Source organism: Chrysochloris asiatica, unplaced genomic scaffold (genome assembly GCF_000296735.1).
Source record: "Chrysochloris asiatica unplaced genomic scaffold, ChrAsi1.0 scaffold00079, whole genome shotgun sequence".
Lineage (NCBI taxonomy): Eukaryota > Metazoa > Chordata > Mammalia > Afrosoricida > Chrysochloridae > Chrysochloris > Chrysochloris asiatica.
Genome location: NW_006408597.1, coordinates 8,957,958 through 8,979,678, shown reverse-complemented (window position 1 = coordinate 8,979,678; position 21,721 = coordinate 8,957,958). Strand labels below are relative to the sequence as shown.

At 44.2% G+C, this 21,721-nt stretch overlaps 1 protein-coding gene across 1 annotated transcript in view; it reads left to right on the top strand.

The window, feature by feature from the left end:
- Positions 1–18,257, top strand: part of ZFYVE26 (zinc finger, FYVE domain containing 26) — a 104,505-nt gene extending 86,248 nt beyond the window's left edge. Inside the window, exons 35-41 of the mRNA XM_006865571.1 lie at positions 7,995–8,192; positions 8,847–9,046; positions 10,654–10,795; positions 11,086–11,145; positions 12,953–13,135; positions 14,038–14,082; positions 18,054–18,257. Of these exons, the coding sequence (XP_006865633.1) occupies positions 7,995–8,192; positions 8,847–9,046; positions 10,654–10,795; positions 11,086–11,145; positions 12,953–13,135; positions 14,038–14,082; positions 18,054–18,257 (1,032 nt within the window). The remainder of the gene's footprint in view (positions 1–7,994; positions 8,193–8,846; positions 9,047–10,653; positions 10,796–11,085; positions 11,146–12,952; positions 13,136–14,037; positions 14,083–18,053) is intronic.
- Positions 18,258–21,721: the final 3,464 nt, after the last annotated feature.

Genomic DNA, 21,721 nt, shown 5'->3' with positions numbered 1-21,721 from the left:
TAGCCTCAATGGCTTGAAGACCAGAACTCCACTAGAGGAAGATTTTTTTTAAGTTTTTAATAAAGGAAATAAGTGTACATTGCTACAATTTGATGAACTTGACCTATACTTATGGATGTAGTGGCTCAAAATACCAATTGAGAGTTAAGGAGTCATCACATGAAGTATCAGTCCTATCCCCTCTGTATACAGGGTTGAAAGGGACAGGCTACTTGTACATTGATAACCTAAAATTAGGGAGCGATAAAGGCATGAAGTGACTGACTTACAAGGTTTGAAGAGAAAGTTTAGTTTAAGAGTGTGTGGAACAAGGTAGAGTCCCCACTGAATATTTTTCATCTTGTCTAGATGGGTCTGATGAAAAGAGATTGGGATAATATTCAACAGTGAATAATTGTTACCATGACTAATTGTGACTGTCACAATTGTAAAGGTAGAAATTCTGTAACAAAAATGGGGAAATAGTTAATGTTATAGTCCAGGAACAGAGGACCCTAGGACCATCAAGGGAGAAGAGCACAAGTGGAATGCAGGACCCTATCCAGAGAGGCAGCAACACCAGAGGTAGAGGCAGAGATGAGGACATGGAGATAAAGCAGCTGAGAACTCTGGACTCATGGAAAGAGACAGACTGAGTGTTGGCTACCAGGAGGCAGGCTTACAGAATGTGTCCTTTGGCTGCTTAAATGATTATATATTCCTGAGTGTTTTTGTGTACATCCCCCCCAAAAAACAAAAACAAAACAACAGAGGAAATGGAAGCAAATACTGTTGAATGTTGATGCACAAAGGAGATAGTAATCATTGCAATGAAATGATGAGTGCGAAACTGATGCTCTCCCATGTAAAGTATCACTCAATTCCCAATAAAAACTTAAAAAAAAAGAAGATGATGATGAAAGGAATATACAGAGTCACTGTACCAAAAAGAAATGGTTGATGTTCAACCATTTCAAGAAGTAGCATATGAACAAGAGCCAATTATCCTGAAGGAAGAAGCCCAAGGTGCATTGAAGGCATTGGCAAAGAACTGGGCACTGGGAATTGATGGAATACAAATGGAAATCTTTCAACAAACTGATGTAGCACTGGAGGCGCTAGCTCATATATGCCAAGAAATTTGGAAGAAAACTCCCTGGCCAATTGACCGGAAGAGGTCCATATCTGTGCCCATTCCAAAGAGACGTGACCCAATGGAATGCAGAAATCATCAGACAATATCATTAGTATCCCACGTGAGTAAAGTTTTACTAAAGGTAATACAAAAACAGCTGCAAACCTGCATTGTCAGAGAACTTCCAGAGGTTCAAGCCGGATTCAGAAGAGGACGTGGAGTGAGGGATATCATTGCTGACGTCAGATGGATCTTGGCTGAAAGCAGAGAATACCAGAAAGATGTTTACCTGTGCTTTATTAACTATGTAAAGGCTTTCAGTTGTATGGATCATGACAAGCTATGGACAACATTGCAAGGTATGAGTATTTCACAACACTTAATTATGCTCATGAGTAACCTGTACATAGACCAAGAAACAGTTGTGCAAACAGAACAAGGGAACACCGAATGGTTTAAAATAGGAAAGGTGTGCACCAGGGTTGTATTGTTACACCTTATTTGTTTAGTCTATTTGCTGAACAAATAATCTGAGAAGCTGGATTATTTGAAGAAAAACGTGGCATCAGGATTGGAGGAAGCCTCAGTAACAACTTGCACTATGCAGTTGATACAACCTTGCTTGCTGAAAGTGAAGAGGACCTAAAATACTTATTGATGAAGATCAAAGGCCACAGTCTTTGGTATGAGTTGCATCTCAATGTAAAGAAAACAAAGATCTTCACCACTGGACCAGTAAACAACATCCTTATCAATAGAGAAAAGACTGAAGTTGTCAAAAACTTCGTTTTGCTTGGATCACCCATCAGCACCATGGAAGCAGCAGTCAAGTAATCAAATGACATATTGCATTAGGCAAATCTGCTGCATAAGACCTTTATAAAGTGTTGAAGAGTAAAGATGTCAGTTTGAAGACTAAGGTGCACCTGACCGAAGCCATGGTATTTTCAATAACCTCATACGCATGCGAAAGTTGGATAGTGAATAAGGAAGGCCGTAGAAGAATTGATGCATTTCAATTATGGTGTTGGAGGAGAATATTATAAGTTCCATGGACTGCCAAAAGAACAAACAAATCTGTGTTGGAAGAAGTACAGCCAGAGTGTTCCTTGGAAGCCAGGATGGCCAAACTTCCTGTCTCGTGCTTTGGACATATCATAAAGAGGGACAAATCCCTGAAGAAGTATATCATGTTAGGCAAAGTGGAAGGTCAGAGAAAAAGAGGAAGACCCCTAACAAGATAGATTGGCACAGTGGTGGCAACAGTGGGTTCAGGTGTACAATGATTGTGAGGTGACCCAGGATTGGGCAGTGTTTTGTTCTGTTGTGCATAGGGTTGCTGTAATGAGTTGGTACCAACTCGATGGCACCTAACAACAACAATAATTCCTACTTCCATTGCTTTCCATCAACCCATTTGCCCTTTCAATGTATTGTACATTTCTGAGACCTTAATATTAATCTTCTGGATTTCTAATTGCAGGTTTTGAGTTGTTTCAAAATTTGCATTTATTTTGTCTATTTGTTCTTGTAGTGTTGTCCTGGATTCTTCTAAATTTTTTATTGTGTTATCCTTGCTTTCCTTGATCTTTCTATCAGTCCTTTGAAGGTACCTAATTATCATTCTTTTCAATTCTTCTTCAGTTAGTTCTATTACTTTTTCTTTCTCAGACTCATTTTCTAGCTCTGCATCTTGGACATTTGTTTGAACCATTCTTTCTTGTTTCTTCATGTAAGGTAAAATTGTCTGTTGTTTCCAGGAAATTGTGGGGTTGTCATATTTGAAGGAAACAAACAGTGCAGTTACTGAATGTGGAGGGGTGAAATCTCTGGGGGTTCCTGCAATTCAGGGAGCTCACAAGGTGGTTGTGGAAGGGATGTGACAGCAGAGTTTCTGGCCCTCAATGGAGCTCCTACTGGCGTCAGTATTATCTGTGTTCAGGGGGGCCCTCGATGGAGCTGGTGTTAGTGTCTATTAGGACCACACGGAAGCTGTGGGCAGAGTGACTGGTTAAACGCTCGTCTGGTGGCTCTGCAGGTTTTGTAGTTTTGGAGCTGAGCGTACCTGAATCCAGGCACCGTCCCTCACCTCACACTGGTGTGGCTCTCATCATACGGCTCTGGACTCCTGAAGTAGGGTCTGCACTGGGTGTGGACATGCGTGGGATCTGGCCACACTCTGGTCACCAGAGGAGCATGGGGAGAAACAAGAAATTGAACCTTTTCCGTATCCCGAGCTAATCTGTGCCAGGCCTGACTCCACTGCTACATGTGCTCACGATACGGTGGAGCCTCGTCTGACTGCCGTTTACCAGTCAGTCTCCCTCTCTCACCATCCCTGCTCAGTCTTTCCTCCCAGCAAGCACTCTGTCCACCTCTCTAACCTTTCTTCTGAAGTTCAGGGTGCCAGAATTTCCATCTGTGTCTGTTTTATTTTGTCTCTTGTATCTTTGTTGTAGAGGATCCCTGTAGTTCGTCTGCCTAGTCTGCCATCTTGCCAGAAGTGTCCCTTAAAATGAGAATTTGAGTAGCAGATTTGCCTAATGCAGGGGCAAATTCTTTTTTCCTGCCAAAATTTGTAACATTATTTGCAGGGTATTCAGAATTATCTACTTAAAAATTAGTGTGCTATATTTAGTCAAACATTTAATTAATTCACCACTAATGTGATGGCTGAAACTGCAGTTGCCTTAGCGTAGCCAGACCAAATAATTTCACTGACTTTATACAGCCTGTGGGCCAAACTTTCCTCAACCCTGGCATAATACAATACGTTGTTTGATTTTTTTGCCGTCTACTTCCATGAGTGTTGATAGTGAATCTAAGCAAAATGAAATCTTTGACAACTTCAATCTTATCTCCATTTATCACGATGTTATTTGTGGGGTCCATGTTTTCTTTACAATGAAGTGCCACCCATACTGAAGGCTGTGGTCTTTGATCTTCACCAACTGTCTGTTAGTTTGTCAAACTGGCGGTTTTCTTGTTGATGTGATGCTGGAAGCTACACTATCAGTTTTTTAAATACTGACAGGGTCACCCATGGTGGACAGGTTTCAGCTGAGCTTCCAGACTAAGACAAACTAGGAAAGAGGAGAGGCAGACTGCTTCTGAATGTGTAGCTACTGAAAACGTTATGAATAGCAATGGAACATTGCCAGATGGAGAGCTGGAAGATGAAAACATGAATATTAGAGTCTAGAATTATTAAGTGATGTCATGTCTGTTTCGCCTCATAGTAACACTATATAGGGTTTCCAAGTAGTAGCAGGTGGGTGTGAACAACCAACCTTGTGTTTCATTGTCCAGTGCTGATCCTACAGCACCACACCAGGAGTCCAAGGTGATAGGATTATAGTAAGGATTAAATGAGTTAATATTTATTCAGTGCTTAGAACAGTGAGTGTCTCATGGTAAACTCTCCATGTGTATTAGCTGGTATGACTTTGTAATAATCAATGCTGACAAGAATTTTTTAAGTAAATATTCTTTATGAACACCACCACATGCTCCTTGGAAACCCTATGTGAGTCAGAATCAACTTGACAGCACTTAACAACAATCCTGTTGAGCATTCACTGTTATAATGTCCTAGGCATATCACTTTGGTGATCTTTAAAAAGCAAAGGGTTCAACATTATGCCACAAACAGGCAATAACTCCTCAAAGTATACTGTGGTGTGGAATTTCCTTGTGAATTTCATTAGCTCTGTAGTGTGCAGGAGTTCCTGAACTGAAAACTGTAGTGTCGAGATGAGGAGAATTATTCTGTCATCATAGGGAGTTGTCATAGAAAGCATGCTAGCTGACAAATCTAATGGAGTGAAAAGAAGGTTGGAGCAGAAGAGTGTGGAACCAAGGCAAGAGGAGGATGCTTTACCCGTGTCTTAGTTGTATTTGTCTCCCTCTATCCCTGTAGACTCAGAATTGCTGCCACAGGGCCTGGAAGCACCCAGCTCCCATATCAGGGCTACAAATATCTGGTGAAGAGAACTGGCTCTACTTTGTGGGGAGGCTCTATTTTTTATTTCTCACATCCTCTGCCCTACTCTCCTGGAAGCCAAGGCACCATTGAAGTGCTTTTTGGAGCCATTTAAATCTGAATGTTCCATAATATCTTTCTGAGGATCAGGTTTAATTTCAATCTCCTTTCCTAAATCAAAATGGCATCCGATGAAAACTTACAGTTAAACGTATCTTCTAGGATCGTTCCAAGTGAACTCAGCCGTTCAGAATAGCAAACGGAAATGTTTTCACTGCTGCCTGAGCTACTGTGTCTTCCTCATTAAGAATAATATAGAATTATATGGTTTGGAGTTGAGTCATAAGAAAACTAAAGCAGGGGGTGGGGAGTGGTTTGGATACTTTTGGGTGTAGGGTGCCTGGTTGAGTAGCGACCTGAAGGTGAGGGAGTTGGCCGTGCAGATGGGGGGGGAGACTGGGCGGAAGGAGAAGTGAATGTAAAAGCCAGGGTGGTTGGAGCAGGTGGGGCAGGGAGAGAATAGCAGCAGATGAATTGCTACCTTTTTTGTCTTCTCCACAGTTTCCAAATGAGTTTTGAGGTAAAGCTGCTTCCCTCAAGCACAAATTGCAAATGGAACCCGTTCTGTTGGCTGCATATCTGATGACTCTAGTCATGAGAGTTAAGCTGCTAATAGCATGGGCTTGCTTTCAGCTGACTACAGCAGTAGGCTTGCTGTACGTACATCTGAGCCAGGACAGAGGCCTCCTTTTTTAATCTCCTGTAATCACAATTACCCTTGCACCAAAATATCTTACCCTAATTCTCAAGCAGAAAAGAACAGCAGAATAACTGTTCTGTCGCTGGTCTGATGCCTTGCCCTTTTCGCCACTTTGTCCCCGGGATCAGCTCTCCTGAACACAAATATTGGTGTCCTTAACTGCCGCCCAGTTGGTCCCTGACTCATGGTGACCCCACACACAACAGAACACAGCTCTGCTTGGTCCCGCCTGCACCATCCCCTTGACGGCTTGTGGATCAGACCGTTATGTGCCATAAGATTTTTATTGGCTGTTTTTCAGAAGTAGATTGGCAGACCTTTCATGCTAGCCGTCATCTGAAAACTCCACTAAAAGCTGTTTAGAATCGTAGCAACAGATAAGCCACCCTTGACAGTCAGATAGTAGCTGTACATGAGGTTTGACTAAGAGTCAGACCCGGATCTCATATGGAAGACGAGAATTCTGCCACCAAACCACCAGTACCCCATTTATTTAATAGCCAGAGATGATTCTTGTAACTAGTGATGTCATAGTGAGGGGCAGGGAAACAGACGAAAATATCTGCCTTCATACAACTTTCATTGTAGTGGGAAGAGAGGAATTAAACAACGTAAAACAAACATATAGCACTGTGCTGTTGTTAAGTGCTGTTGAGTTAGTTCTGACACACAGCGACCCTGTAGAGTTCCGAGGAGCAGCTGGTGGGTTTGAACCACTGACCTTGTGGTTTGCAGTCCAGTGCTGATCCTACAGTGCCACTTCAGAAGTCTTATAGTGCTGTGAAAAGTAATAAATAAAAATACATCCTATCCCAAACCCCATGGCAGGGGCTTGTGCAGTTTGGGGGTAGGATGCCCAGGAAAAAGGACATTTGAGTAAAGATGTGAGGGAGCAAGGCAAGTACGTGGAGTGGGGTGGGGTACAGACCAGGTGGAGGGAGCAGTAGGTGCAAAGGCCAGGGTGGTTGAAGTAGAGGGTGCAGGGAGATACAGTCAGAAGGGTGACAGGCCATGTCATTGCAGTGCTTGTAGACTCATAAGGACTTGGGCTTTTGCACTGAATGAGAAGAGAAGCTATAGGAGGAAGCTGAGCAGAGGGGTAGTATGCACTGATTTACATTCTAGTGAATCACATTCATTTTGGGGGCTGTGGAATGCAGAGGTAGAAGATGATAGACCAGGGAGGAAACTTGTCATAATGCAGGCAAGACATGACGATGGTTTAGGACAGGATGATACCAGTGAAGTTGGTGACAAGTGGTCAGGTTCTAAATGTACTATAATGGTAGGGCTAACAGAATTTGGCAGTGAATTTAATGTTGGGTTATGAAGGAAAGGAGAACTGTAAGGTTTCTGACTTGAACAAGTAGAAGAATGGTATTTCCATCTACTGAAAAAAAAAGAGAGACTTAGAGAGCAGGTGTATAGGAAAACATCACCTTTGAATGCAATCGGTTTGTTAGATACCCAAGAGGGAACGTTGGCTATAATTGGGATATATACTTGTAAAGTTCAGGAGGAAGGACCAGACCAGAGATAGAGATTCAGGCCTCATCAACAAATTGTTGTTGTTGTTAAGTGCCGTCGAGTCGGTTCCGACCCATAGCGACCCTGTATAGACAACATGAAATCACCTCATCCATGAGACTACATGAAATCACCAAGATAGTGAGTACTGCTAGCAAAGAGACCAAGTGCCTACTGAGCCCTGGAGACATTAGGAGGAACTAATGAGGGAGACTGAGAAGGAGTAGCCAGAGAAGTAGATAGCAAACCTGGTGTCCTGGAAGTCACAGATTTTCAAGGAGGAAGCCACCTGCCTCGTCAAAGGAGAAACAAGGACCAAGAATTGACTTACCTGTGTAGAGGTCACTGGTGACTTTAGGCAAGTTTCACTGGAATCATGGGTACAAAAGCCAGGTGAGAGTGGGCTCGAGAGGAAATCACAGGAGGGAAAGTAAAGGGGAGGAAGGAAGCCGAGCAGTTGCTCATGAAGGGTCTTGTGACTCACACCGGGTTCAGATGTGCTGCTTTGGGGCAGGTGCAGGTAGGGTGTGAGTGGAAGGAAATTCAGAGTGGGTCCCAGACAGGAGTGCCCAAGCTCATGACTTCTGACTTCTCACCTCACCCTGCTCTAGGAGAGTCCTCCAGAAGTCTTCATAGAAGGTATTTTCCAGCCAAGCTATAAAAGTGGGAAGCTGCATGTTTTGGAAAACTTGTTGGAATCTATAGATCCCACCTTGGAAAGCTGGGGAAAATACTTGATTGCTGCCTGCCAGCATTTGCAGAAGAAGAATTACTACCACATTCTGTACGAGCTACAGCAGTTCATGAAGGTAACAACAGTCCCATTCTGCCATCTGCTCTGTCACCAATACCCTACCATGCCAGAGAGGCTGGGCAAGCTGAAGGGACAAGACTGGCATTTGGTCCTTGGCCTGGCTCTTTGGCGGATGCTAAAGTAAATCTATGTTGCTCTCTAGCATTGTTAAATAGTACTAGAATTTCCATCCTAAAAAGACAGACTGTAATCTTGTCAGTAGTGGTGGCATTCTTCAGAATCCAAGGAGTATAAAGGCAAAAATGGGTCTTTTGGTAGTTTGAAGGTAAGTGTAAGGTATAAATGCAGAATTCCTGAAGAACAATGAATAACTAGAATGCTTAAAGGGAGATGAGCACATTTCTCCCACTCTGGCTGAGGGCTGCCAGTACTAGATCAGTGAGAAACTGAATTAATCAATGTCACAGCAAGAGTCAAGGCAAGAAGTTGAATGGAGAACAGGAAATATCCTTTTAGTCACCATCTTTTATGTGGTAGAATAGATCTAGTCAGTTTGCCTGAGGATCTCTTGGGCCTTAGAGTGGCTGCTGTGGAGCAGAGAGTATTTCAGCCTGTGGCAGACTTCATAGACTTCAACTCAAGAATCTCAGCACACACTCAGCAAGAGCCCTGATCACCTTTGACCTGAACATTTATTTCCCTCTTATAGGACCAAGTCCGGGCCGCCATGACCTGTATTCGGTTCTTCAGTCACAAAGCAAATACATACACAGAACTAGGGGAGAAGCTCTCATGGCTACTTAAGGCCAAAGACCATCTGAAGATCTACCTCCAAGAAACGTCCCGCAGCTCCGGAAGGAGGAAAAGCACCCTGTTCCGAAAGAAGATGACCGCAGCTGATGTATCAAGGTATCTGAAGGTTTGGGGAATAACAAAGGTGGGACAGAAAGGACTGAGACTGTCTATTGGTGATGAAGTTGCTCTTGCCACATCCCAGAACCCTTGAGAAAAGCATCTAAAAGGAATTATCCTTGGATGAGAGTGTCTGGTACAAGTCTGAAAAGGCTGGAGAAGCGCTTTTAGCATGACATAATCAGACAACAAACTCTTTTCAACAGGCAAAAAAACACTCATGGGGAATCTGACCCTGCTTCCTTCTCCATCTCTCTTTCATGCTACTCTGTTCTTGCTAAGTTTCCAGTCAGATTGACCTTCTGAAGGTTCCTTAACACACCAAGTGCTTTTCTGCCTTTCAGCTTTTGTGTTTCTCGATCTCTCTCGGCTTGTTGTTAGTACCGACTGATAGCAACTCATTGTACAACAGAATGAAACCCTGTCCAGTCGATCCTTTACCATCCTCACAATTGCTGCTATGCGTGAGCCTATTGCTGCTGCCACTGTTCCAATCCGTCTCATTGGGGGTCTCCTTCTTTTTCGGTGTCCCTCCACTTCACTGAGCATGATGTCGTTATCCAGGGACTGATCCCTCCTTATAATATGTCCAACGTATGAGAGATGAAGGCCATTTTGGCTTCTAAGGAGCATTCTGGTTGTCTTTTTGCAACCCAGATTTCTTTGTTCTTCTGGCAGTCCATGGTACCTTTAGTATTCCCTCTGCTTAGAACACACCAACTTAAAGAATCTTAGAACACTACTATTTATTGTCTTCATGGGTCTAATTGCCAAATATTTTGTGTGTCATTTCGAGCCTGTTCTGTGTACTCTGTGAGGGCAGAGTGCATGTCATGCTTGACCTCTGTTGTTTTGTTATGCGCTAGCAGTGTCTGGACTCCTGGTGTGGCACTGTAAAGTGGACTGCAAACAGCAAGGTCAGTGATTCAAACTCACCAGCTCCTCCCCGGAAACCTTTTACAGGGTCACTATGAGTCAGAACATGGTGCTTGCTTGGCACATTTGTTGTTGTTGTTAAGTACCGTGGAGTCGGTTCCAACTCATAAGGATCCTGCACAGGGTTTCCAAGGCTGTAAATGGAAGCAGAACACCTCATCTTTCTCCTGTGGAACTGCTGGTAGTTTTGAACTGCCCACCTTGAGGTTAGCAGCCTGATTTGTAACCAGTACGCTACAGGTGCTCAGTAAACCCTCATTGACTGAATGGTTGGACCTTGTCCAGCTCCACATTGCAGTTGACTGTTGGCATCCGTTGTTAGCACTGGTAGTTGCTGATTCCTGTAAAGTCAGCTCTAACTGGTAAAAACTCAGTCTTGCACCATGTTTATGGTTATCGGAATGTTTAAGTCCACTGCTGAGTCTTTTCTGACAGTCCAACGCGTTGAGGGTTTCCCTCATTTTCACTGGTGCTCTGCCTCACCAACATAACAACCTTTTCTAGCAATTGCTGTCTCCTGATGACATGTTTTTGTCTTGTCCTAACTTCTCAGAGGATGTTTTGGTTCTCTTTTCTCCAACTCACTTGCCATTTTGTCATGACTTTCGGTTCGCCCAGCCCCAGTAGCAGCACTCATGAGGCTTCGTTTTGTGCCCCTGTCACCGCAGACACATGAACACCCTCCAACTGCAGATGGAAGTGACAAGGTTCTTACATCGGTGTGAGAGCGCTGGGACCTCTCAGATCACCGCCTTGCCTCTCCCAACCCTGTTTGGAAATAACCACATGAAAATGGATGTGGCCTGCAAGGTATGTCCAGATGATTCAGTCCTCAGGTAGACTCATCTTCTCTGAAAACGTTTTTCACAATTGTGATTGTCTAGTTAGGATTCCAAGTGTTGGTTTTGTGGCGCCTCCCTGCTCATATGTGAGCCGAAAGTCTGGATGAACACTCATTCTGTATCCCTAGAGCTTAGCACTTTGTGAGGTCTGAAAAAGTATTTGCCTGGATAAGTGGGAAGCCTCAGTGACATCCATGACTGAAAGGTTGATCCAGTAGTTATTGCTTTTTTAATCGTGAGTTTCCCTCCCTTTTTTAGGTCATGCTGGGAGGGAAAAATGTAGAAGATGGTTTTGGAATTGCATTTCGAGTTCTGCAGGTATGACCTGGGTTACTAGAGATTATACCGGGGGGCAGTCAGCACCTGACCACAGTTCTGTGAGAGATTGTTCTTCTGAAAATATTTATACCAAGAGAAGTAGATTTGAGTGCACATCAAGTGTGAAATCAAGGAGTTAGCTGTTCTAGAAGTCAGTCAAAGTGGGCCACTTTGCCAGAAATCAAATTGTTTTTGTTAGGTACCGTCGAGTTGATTTCAACTCAACAACCCTATACTAATAACATGTCCAAAATCCATGAGACAGAGTCTCACCATTCTCCCTTCCAGGGAGCATTCCAGCTATACTCCTTCCAAGCAGGTATTTGTTCTTTTGGCAGTCCATTGGTTTATTCAGTATTCTTTGCCAGCACCTGAATTCAAAGACATCAACTCTTCTTCGCTCTTCCATAGTCATTGTCCAACTTTCATATGCATATAAGGCTATTGGAAATAGATGCCAAGTTGTTGTTGTTGTTGTTGAGTGCCGTTGAGTCGATTCCGACCCATAGCGACCCTGTATAGGGTTTTCAAGGAGCAGCTGGTGAGTTTGAACTGCCGACCTTGCAGTTCAAGTGGCTTTGCAGTCTGGTACATTAACCCACAGCACCACACCAGAACTCCAGAAGCCAGGTAGCTAATGGCAAATCCATCAAAAAATACTTTAAACTAGGTCTAGGACATCTCGCCAAAGCTGTGACCCTACACAGCCTCTGCTTACCTTCCCAAGGAAGTGTGGAAGGAGGTGGGGCCCAAGGTTTTCTGTGTGTCTGGAGGGTCACTGGCAGCAAAGGCTGCCCCGCCATCATCTGTGTGTACAGGAGCCAACTCTGGAAACACACTTCCTTTCGCTTGTGATCAAGGGCCCAGGTGTGGCTGTGATAGTAGGTCAGGATCTCCCCAGATACCAGCCCTGACACGAACCCCGGGAGAGCTGACTGAGGGGATCACTGCTTTTCCAGGCAGGGTGAATGTGCACACATTATGCACATCTACAAGGCTAAGTTGTCAGCAGGTTGCTTTCTTCCCATGTATGCCCAGTGTAGGATAAAGCTCTCCACACACACAGATACTCCCAGGTGAGCAGCAGAGGTGCAGCTGCTGACAGACCCACAGGCTTTAGTGGGGTTCTAGGTCATGTCTAAGGTATTTATCTGGCAGTTTTCAACAACTCAGTCATTTGATGAATTGGTCTGTTCCCAAACGCAAGGCACCGCTCAACAGAATACCAAGTGGGATAAGCAACACCAGCCCCCAATATCTGTTTGCCCTGAGAAAGGTGACTCCTGAGAGAGAGAAGTAATGGATTTGGTCTGCTTAGATTAAAGAAAGGGACAAAGCAGCAAATGATAAGACATTAAGATTGGCTTTTTGTGTCTGCCAGCCCCGAAAAGGACCTTTCTGTTTGCATTTTTCCCCATACAGTGTGGATCCTCTTCATTTGCAGATTCCATTTTTGCAAATTCACCTACTCACTAAAGTTTAGTTGTAACTCCTGAATCAACACAATGCTTGCAGGGTCCTTCATGGACATGTGCAGAGTGATAACAACTTTGAATCCCCCATTAGAACCTGAATATTTCCTCTAGAGCAGTAAGTAGTTCAGTGCCCAGGAACTGAGTGTTTGTGGCAACTTTATAGTACGGAATTAGCATAAGTAATGAGACTGACTCTATTTGTGTTTGCTATTGTGACTATCATCAACATGGCGTATCTCTGCCGAGCCTAGTGGGGGCTGTTGAAATGCTGCTCCCCTTTCCACTGTTGCCACCCCTGCCATTTGAAGCCCATCATCCGTGTTCTTTTCTAGGACTTCCAGCTGGATGCTGCCCTCACCTACTGCAGAGCTGCGCGGCAGCTGGTCGAGAGGGAGAAATACAGTGAGATCCAGCGGCTGCTCAAATGCGTCAGTGAGTCGGGCATGGCAGCCCAGAGCGATGGAGACACCATCCTCCTCAACTGCCTGGAAGCATTCAGGAGAATCCCACCCCAGGTACACTCACCTCTAAAACTCCAGCTTTCCCTGTCTACATCAGTTTCATCTGACTTCATTATCTAGTGTTGCTATTACAGAAATGCCACAAGTGAGGGCTCTAGCAAACATAGGTGTGTTTTCTTAGGGTTTAGCAGGCTGGAAGTCTGAATTCAAGCCTCCAGCTCTATGGGAAAGCTTTCTCTGTTGGCTGTGGGAAATGGGCCTTGTTTCTTGATTCCTTGGTGATTTCATGGGACTTTGGCCTGCGTCTTGCTTGCCTGTTTGCATATTTCTTCTCTTTTATATCTCATAAAAGATGAATTCAAGATACACCCTCCACGAATCCTCACTCATTTATATAACAAGGGCCACCCATTCCCAGATGGGATTCTCACCACAGGCATGCAGGTTAGGATTTACAACACATATTTCACAGGGACGTGATTCAATCTGTACAGTCTTCGTTCTGACCCCTCGACAATAGTCAACTCTTCTCTGCAAAGAAAAATTCATGATTTTTCTTTAACAATATCAGCCAATTTCTCTGTAATTGGCTGATATTGTTTGTGCCTGCACAATATCTGTGGTCTGAAGGAGCTGAGCATCGCCCTGCAATTCTAGAGGTGGTCAGAGTGAGTTGAGGATGGCTTTTGAAGCATGCTACATGCAAAATTGCCCTCTCTGGCATCTTTGTAGAGTGAACAGAACCACATCCATTTGTGAAAACTAAGGACAGGCCTATTGGGAACTGGGCCTTTCCCCAGTTTGCCCAAGCTCAGTTTTACCTGTTAGATTCCCTTTGTTGCTCTTCTACCTCCCAACCTGGAATCCGTACGACTAAGCTGAGGCTGGATGGGGTCTGACTCCCAGCTGGCAGACTCTTCCCCTCCTTACACCTGCTCTGTTCCTCTTCTGCACAGGAGCTGGAGGACCTGATCCAGGCAATTCACAATGATGACAACAAGGTGAGCAGAATCCTCTCCAAACTCTGTTGATGCTTATTTATGTGCAGTGCCTTGGACTGGCCTTGTCTGCTCCTCTTGCTCCCCACAACCATGTAGCTCAGCTTCTCTGTTATCCAGAGGGGAAGCTGCTGGTTAAGAAAGAAATAGACAGAGGAACATGTGAACGGCTGCATGGTCATCTGCCTTCCCTTTTCTTTATCCCCAAGACACAACATGGCCTAGGTTGTTCTGAATTCCCATTGGATACTGAGGTACAGTCCCAGACAACGCTAGGCAGTCCCCCACTTCACCATTATGGTGACTGATAGAATAATGTTCCCAGAATGAGCAGGAACTTCCATCCTGTGGAAGAGATGGAGCAGCAAATTCAAGGTGCTGCCCAATCGCATTACCCTGGGGGAATGTAAGGAAAAGCCCCACCCAACCTTTTGACCAACAAATGGTATCTCATTCTCCATAATGAGTCTCTCCCCTGAGGCCAGCGGGCTTTTCTCTGTAGGCGAAATTGACAGCTTTATGATGAGTGCCAGCCAGAATGAAAGTGTACTACCTGTTGCCCCTGTTTGTGGAGAAACACAGGATGGAGGCTGGCCCATGAGCCAGGAACGACACAGGAAAACCAAGCCAGACTCTCAGCTGTCCTGGCTACTGAAGTAGAATGGTCTGGCAATCGAGTCCTTCATGAAGAAAATTAATACCAGAGGCAAACAGCTTCTTACACAACCACAGAACTGCTCTGGGTATATTGCTGATACCTGGGCTGAATCCTCAGGGCATTTTTCAGTTGAGGAAAGAATATATTCTAAACCTTTCTTCATTTGCTTCTGCAATATCTAAATGAGAGCCTATGGAAAAGATGGAAGAAAGCTCTTCACATTTTAAAATGTGAGGCTTTACTTTCCAAGAGCCAGAATGAGAAACCAGCAGCTGGGATGAATCAAGGTCCCTGATTCCTAGACTGCAGTTCTTTCCCGAGCATGCGCTGAGCTCACACTCCACAAAGAGAGGTTTTGTCCCTAGGAAAGGCATATTAACTAAAATCAAGACAGTGGTTACCACTTTTAGCCTTTTCTCTCTGCAGCTGTTTTGATGCACTTAGCTGATCCTGGGCTGTGGAGTCTGGCCCAAAGTAGTTGTATTCAGCTCCTATTGCAAACTCAGGAGCTCTACTGGTGCAGTTGTTAAGAGTTCAACTGTTAACCTAAAGGTCAGTGGTTCAAACCCACTAGCCGCTCTGAGGGAGAAAGATGTGGCAGTCTGCGTCTGTTAAGATTACAACCTTGGAAATCCTATGAGGGCAGTTCTGCTGTGTCCTGTAGGGTGACTGTACTCTGGGATTGACTCAAACTCTGGAGAAATATCCTTCTCTTGGTAGGAATTTTGTCTGCCAGCTTGTGATAAAATGTCAACATACTTGTGATGTACATTTAACATACATGGTTTCTTAGTGGCCCCTGCAAAGACTAGGTGAGAGCTACTATCCCAGGGCAGAGAGAAGATGCCCCACACAGCAGGTCTTGGTCACTCTAGTGAATGAAGACATCTTGTATGTTCTAGGAGATTGTCTGTAATCAAGTTTAGGAAAAAAAGACTAGTGACCAAGACAAAAGGGAATTGGAACATTGAAATACAGAGAAGGAATGTCACAGTAATGGAAGCTCTCTGATGGCTTGTGAGGGCCATGCAGGCCACAGCCTACAACATGAGCTTACCGGGCAGCAGTGCTGATAGATCCAGGTCAGGAAATGAAGGGGCTCCCACCTCACCTGGGTGTCCTGAGAAAGCGAGGGCTCCAGAGGTTGGGAGTTGCTCCCAATGCAAACCACAAAAAAGTAATGTCAACCAGGGGCAGGAGTTAGGCCTTAATTACACCCTTTCTAATTATGTGTAGTATATATTTCCTTGTTACAAGATTGTTTACGTTTCTTTAATTTTTGCTGTTGTTATTGAAAATATGCACACACCAATTCAGCAGTTTCTACATGTCCAACTCAGTGGCATTGATTACATTCTAGGAATTGTACAGACATTCTCAGCCTCCTTGTCTGAACTGTTCATCCCCCAGTCATATGCTCACTGCCTCCTAAAATTTCCTTCTAAACTCTCGAGTTTCTGTTGTCACTTTAGTCCCATATAGATTTCTTAGAAGAGCATAATCCTCAAGGCAGATAGATGTTTTTGGCTAGTTAACCTAAACTATTATTTGGTTCAAAGGCTTAAGTGGGGTATTTTGGTTTAAGATTTAAACATTATCTCAGAACAATAATTTGGGGTTCATCCATCCTCTAGGGCTCCAGACTGTCTAGATTTCATGAGAATTTGAAATTTTGTTTTCTGTTTTATCCCTCTTGCTAAAGGAATTTTTTAAAACTTTATTTTGTTGTTGTTTAAAATGTACATGGAAAAACATACACCAATTCAACTCATTTCTACACGTTTAGCTTATTGACATTGCTTACATTGTCTGAACTGTTCAACCTTCTCAATGTCTATTGCCGAGTTGTTTCTCCTCCATCGACATAAACTGACTGCTCTCTAAGGGTCCTATGTGACCTATCAAATTGCTGCTGTCAGTTTGATCCCATGAAGACATGAAGGGGCTTCCAAAAGTTTGTGGGAAAATGGAATTAAAAGGGAATGAAATTTTTCTATGAGCTTTTTAAAGCTGCCCCCCCCATATAAAAAAACATAATGCTAAAAGCAAACATTTTTTAGTAGTTAAAGCTAAACAGTTATTTTAATTTAAGAAAACTTCAGGAAATATTTTTGCTTTAAGATTCTAAAGATGATCTCAGGGCAATAGTTTCAAGAGTTCATTCAGATTGCATGGCTTCAGACAGTCTGGAGTTCATTAAAAATTCTAAATTCTGTTCTGCATTTCCCCCCTTTTTGATCAGGATTCCTCAGTAGAGTCCTTGATCAAAATGTTCAGTAACCGTGCTAGCTGGGCATCACCAAGTTCTTCTGGTCTCATGGGAAAGGAGCCATTTGTTCATGGAGGCAATGGGCCACACATTCCATATCCTTCTATTCTGGCTCTCCTTTCTCTGTTGCTTCAGGGACATAGAGATCTGTTGTTAGGCCTTGGATGGCTGCTTGTAAGCTTTTAAGACCCCAGGCACAATGTAACTTGCTAAAGATTTCAGTTAGCATATTGGAAACAAAGGAAGATCGGTGTGCTCATTTGAAGGGGTGGGATTCATTGATTCATTCTTTTCATGCATATTTATTGAACACCTACTACATACTGGATCATAATATGTGTTTTTAAGTGCGGTTGAGTAGGTTCCAACCCATAGCGACCCTGTATAGGGTTTCAGAGGAGCAGCTGCGGTAAGCTGAACGGCCAGTCTTGCGGTCTGGCACATTAGCCTACAGTGCCATACCAGGACTCCAGGAATTCAAGGTGTAGAAGAAGATACACAACCTGTGGAGAATGCCAGCGTTGGCTCTGAAGCCAGGAGGAGCGCCTAGCGTAGTGACCGGAGGGCCTCGAGTGAGTGTACAGGAGCCAAACTCTGCCAGCTTTTTCCTTTTGGAAATTCTTTGTTTATTTTTAATAACTTTGTATGCTGTAAAATGGAGTCCTGGTGTGGTTTTGGGATAAGCGCTGGACTGCAAGGTTGCTTTGAACTCTGAGGTTGGGTTAGTGGTTCAAATTCACCAGCCGTCCCTTAGGAACCCTGTACAGGACTGCTATAAGTCCAGCCGACGACTCGACAGCACCTAACTACTAAACTGCATAATAGTGCAATGTAAAAGCTTTGTGTCCAGAATAGTTCAAGAGTTGTTATGCTGCATTAAAAGATGTCAATTTGGCAGGCAGGCAATGGTGTCTCATCGGTCTCGAGCTTTGTGCCACAGTCTTGTGTATATCTGTTGACTTTAGTAAAGAATCCCCATCCCAAGGGGGAAGTGCAGATTTGTTGGTGATGCTCTCCTACCTTCTGCCTGCTGTATCTGATTTCCAGGTTAGAGCCTACCTGACGTGTTGCAAACTGCGTTCCGCCTACCTGATTGCAGTGAAGCAAGAACACTCGAGGGCTACCACGCTCGTCCAGCAGGTGCAACAGGCCGCCAAGAGCAGCGGGGATGCCGTGGTGCAAGATATCTGCGCTCAGTGGCTTCTGTCAAGCCACATCCGGGGAGGCCACGGCGCTGGCTCCAGGAAGTAACCCTGGGCAGTGAGGCTAGAAAAACGCAGTCTCAGAACTGTGGTGATAGAAGTGGTGGTGTCTCCGCTTCCCTGTCGGGACGGGAAGAGCTGAACTGGACCCTGCTTGCCACGGCGGGCAAGGGTGGGACCTTTCACACAAGTGCCATGTGTCTGTGAAGTTGTAGGGTCTGTGTGTGTGTGTCAGGAGATGGCCAGTCCTCTCTACCTCAGGATGAGTGAGTGAGTGAGTGTACGCCCGAGCATTTCTGAGCAAATGAAACTCTTCCATTGAGAAGAGGCACTTTACTTTAGCCTTTTGCCAGTCTGGAAACCTTCCTTATGTTTTTGTTGTTAACCCGGGTCATCCTGTTTGTACACAGCCCCCACCATGCTGAAATGCCTAAGTATCTCCTTCTAACCAGAAGGGTTTTACAGAAAATTCTCATGCAGCATCAAAAGGACTGTTTCTTTCTCCCTTGCTTCCCTTCCCAAGACTCAGTCAGAGAAGGCATTGGGGCCAGAATTACTTGTGGAATAGTGCTGTTTCCCAAGTGTCTCCTCTGACAAGCACAAGGAGTTAAGGGGGGAGCCTTTGTAAGGTAATCCAAGTGCAAGGGTCCTCAGGATGCTGCCAGCTGCAGAGGCAAGTGATCCGATCTGGAAGCCTGAAACACAGGTAGGAGGGGTGCCATCACAGTAACCCACAAGAATGGACAAGGCAAAACCCACCAATAGGGACAAAGGTGAGCTGCCCGCAAGCTCCCTGAATATCACTGCTGCCAGGTTGATGAAGAAATGGCTGCGTGTTTGAAAGTCAGGGTTATGGAAAATGGTAGCCAGGACCTGAGAACTATGTGGCTAGCCGTTCCCTATTTGAGCTCAGTCCATATGTGCCCTTTGAATGAGCTGGGAAAACACTTCCTCTTCTCTCCTGCTTGCCTTCAGACTCTCCAGGACCATGAGGTGAGTATGCGATTACTCAGCGGCCTCTGAGAAAGCGATGTGCTGCTTTTCTGTCTGAGGTGAGCCATGAGACAAGAGACTAAGAGGACAAGGAAGAAGAGGTCAAGGCCCATTGGTGGACAACCAGGTCCAGTGCTGCTTTAATATGCATTAGCCTGTCTTCTTACTAGAGATATGATTGTGTCTTAGGAAGGGCCTGTCATTCTCAGTGAGTTTGACATACAAACAAGGGGGAGTAAAGAAAAGCCCTGCACCTCCAACCAACCAGAACTCAGACTGTCAATCTCATGCTTGGGCATATGGGAACTGGAAACTGAAGTTAGTATCTCTGGTGCTTAAAAACCCTGTGGATTTTCCTCCTAACTTGTTTTTACATAATAAACACCTTTTCTGAGCATCTATGCGATTCAAAGTTCTCATCCTACTAGAGAGGAAAGACTGCAAGGAAAATATTAGGTCCCTTGTGGGGGAGGTTTGATGAGTAGCATCTCCTTCCGTGAGTCGTGGAATGGATCTGTCTTCCAGGAAACAACATCCCCAGGTGTCCGCTTTTCCAAGTGTCCCCTTTTTTGCACTGACCATAAAGCACTTTATACTAATGGGTTGCAGATTTTGCAGCCCTTAATTTGGATGTTAAAACCAGACCTTCCTGGGTTTTTTTTCTCTAACTAGCTGAACTATAAAATGGGCAACCGTCGACTAGACTGACATAAAATGAGGCTAAAGGCCTTTGAGCATCACGCTGTGGCCACCCACCCACCCCCACCCCCCGTAAAATAAAATAAAAGAGAACAAATATGTACCTACTGAGGGTGGAATGCTGTATTCCTAACAAGTCACAATAAAGTGTCTGACCCATTTCCCCTCTGTGTGAGTTTTTGTGCTGTCTGACTCTGCGTTCTTGTTTCTTGTGTTCTGTATGAAGGAAACAAGTTGGGTAGAAGAAAATACGATAGTCTTCAACTCTTGAACTGTCTAAATGATCCCCCATATAATTAATAACTATGGTTATAATTTATTTCAAGTTACCTGAGTTAAAACCTATTATATACCTACCACCAGAAGTTTTTCTTTTCATTTCTTTTTTACTGCTTTTGGGGTGAGATGGAGAAAGGTAGCATCTTCATCAAGTCTATAAGGTAAAGGAAATGTCTGTCTCATTAGGCCACCAATGTTAGTTTCTAGTGTATTGTTCCAGAGCTGTTTTATGCATGTTGTTGTTAAAGTGTTGTTGAGTCAGTTCTAACCCATAGAGAGTTCTAAACCAAATTTGTCTCCTGTAACTCTTCAACATCAGACCTGCCTTTTCATTACTGCCTGGAACTCATCCACATGGCTTATCTTATTGAGGACCGCAAGTACTGAGATGCTGAGGACCGGTGTCATGGAAGAAAATCCAACATGATGGCCACTCTCAGACTTGCTAGCCAGGGACCCTGAGGGCCCAAGGAAGTAACCTCCAGACGTCCCGGGTTCATTGGCTTTTACGAACTCACTGTTGGGCTAGCTCTGTATAATTTTCTTTGGTCTTATTCATTCTATGCTTCAAACTCCAGTAATTGTAGCTTCTGAGAAAATGGTTTCTTATGTGCCTCTCTTACTGTCTCCACTGTGTTGGCAGTGCTTAAAGTTCTGGAAACAAAATCTCTCTGAGGAACAAACTCTGGCCACCTGGCAAGCACGTCCAAACTGTTCTTTATCAAGTTATTCAGTTATGTTTGGTATTTACTTAATACATAAGCTCTTAGTATCCATGTACAATATTAATAGTAAACCAAAAACCTCTCCTAAAGCCGAGGCTGTAAAAAGTTCCTAAGGCAAGTTTTCTGGGAGACACTGGAGAAAATTCCCCTAAGGAATTCACCCAAAGTAGATGGCAACTTCTGGGGTTTTGTTCAAAGAAATAATAGTGTCAGCCTTCTCAAAGCGCCCTCAGGTGCAGACCATTAACATAGGCATCCTCCTTCCTCCTGCAAGTCTCGGCCTGGTAGCTGAAACAGCTGGATTCCTTTCAGACCTTTGAATCCTTTTCTCACTGAAGATTAGGTGCTATAGGTATGCTAATTAGGCTTGAGAAACCTTGAGTTTCTACCTTGGGATTCGAACCTAAAAAGTACTATATAACAATTTGCTTGAATTTCTAGAAAATTAAGGATGTTAGATTATCAAGACAATTTGTGATGTATGTTTTAGAATTTGTTCCTGTAAATCATTGAGCCCTGTTTTGAACAATTAATCACATTTCACTTCTGTACCCTGTCTTAATAATCCCTGCCTTCCTTTGTGTAAAGCTCCTCCCTGAAATAAAAAGGTGCAGACTGAAGCCCACGTGCGTTACGGCTTGCAGGGCATGCATTTCGGGCAGGCATTGCAGTTGGTAAGGTGTGCCTACTGCTTGCATAGCCATGATGTTTGCAATGCAGGATCTGTCTGACACCAGTGTCGCATCCACTCTGGTCTCAGGGTGTCTTCTTGTCTCTTGTTGCATCTTTGTGTGTATTCTTTCTCTATCTCTGTCGC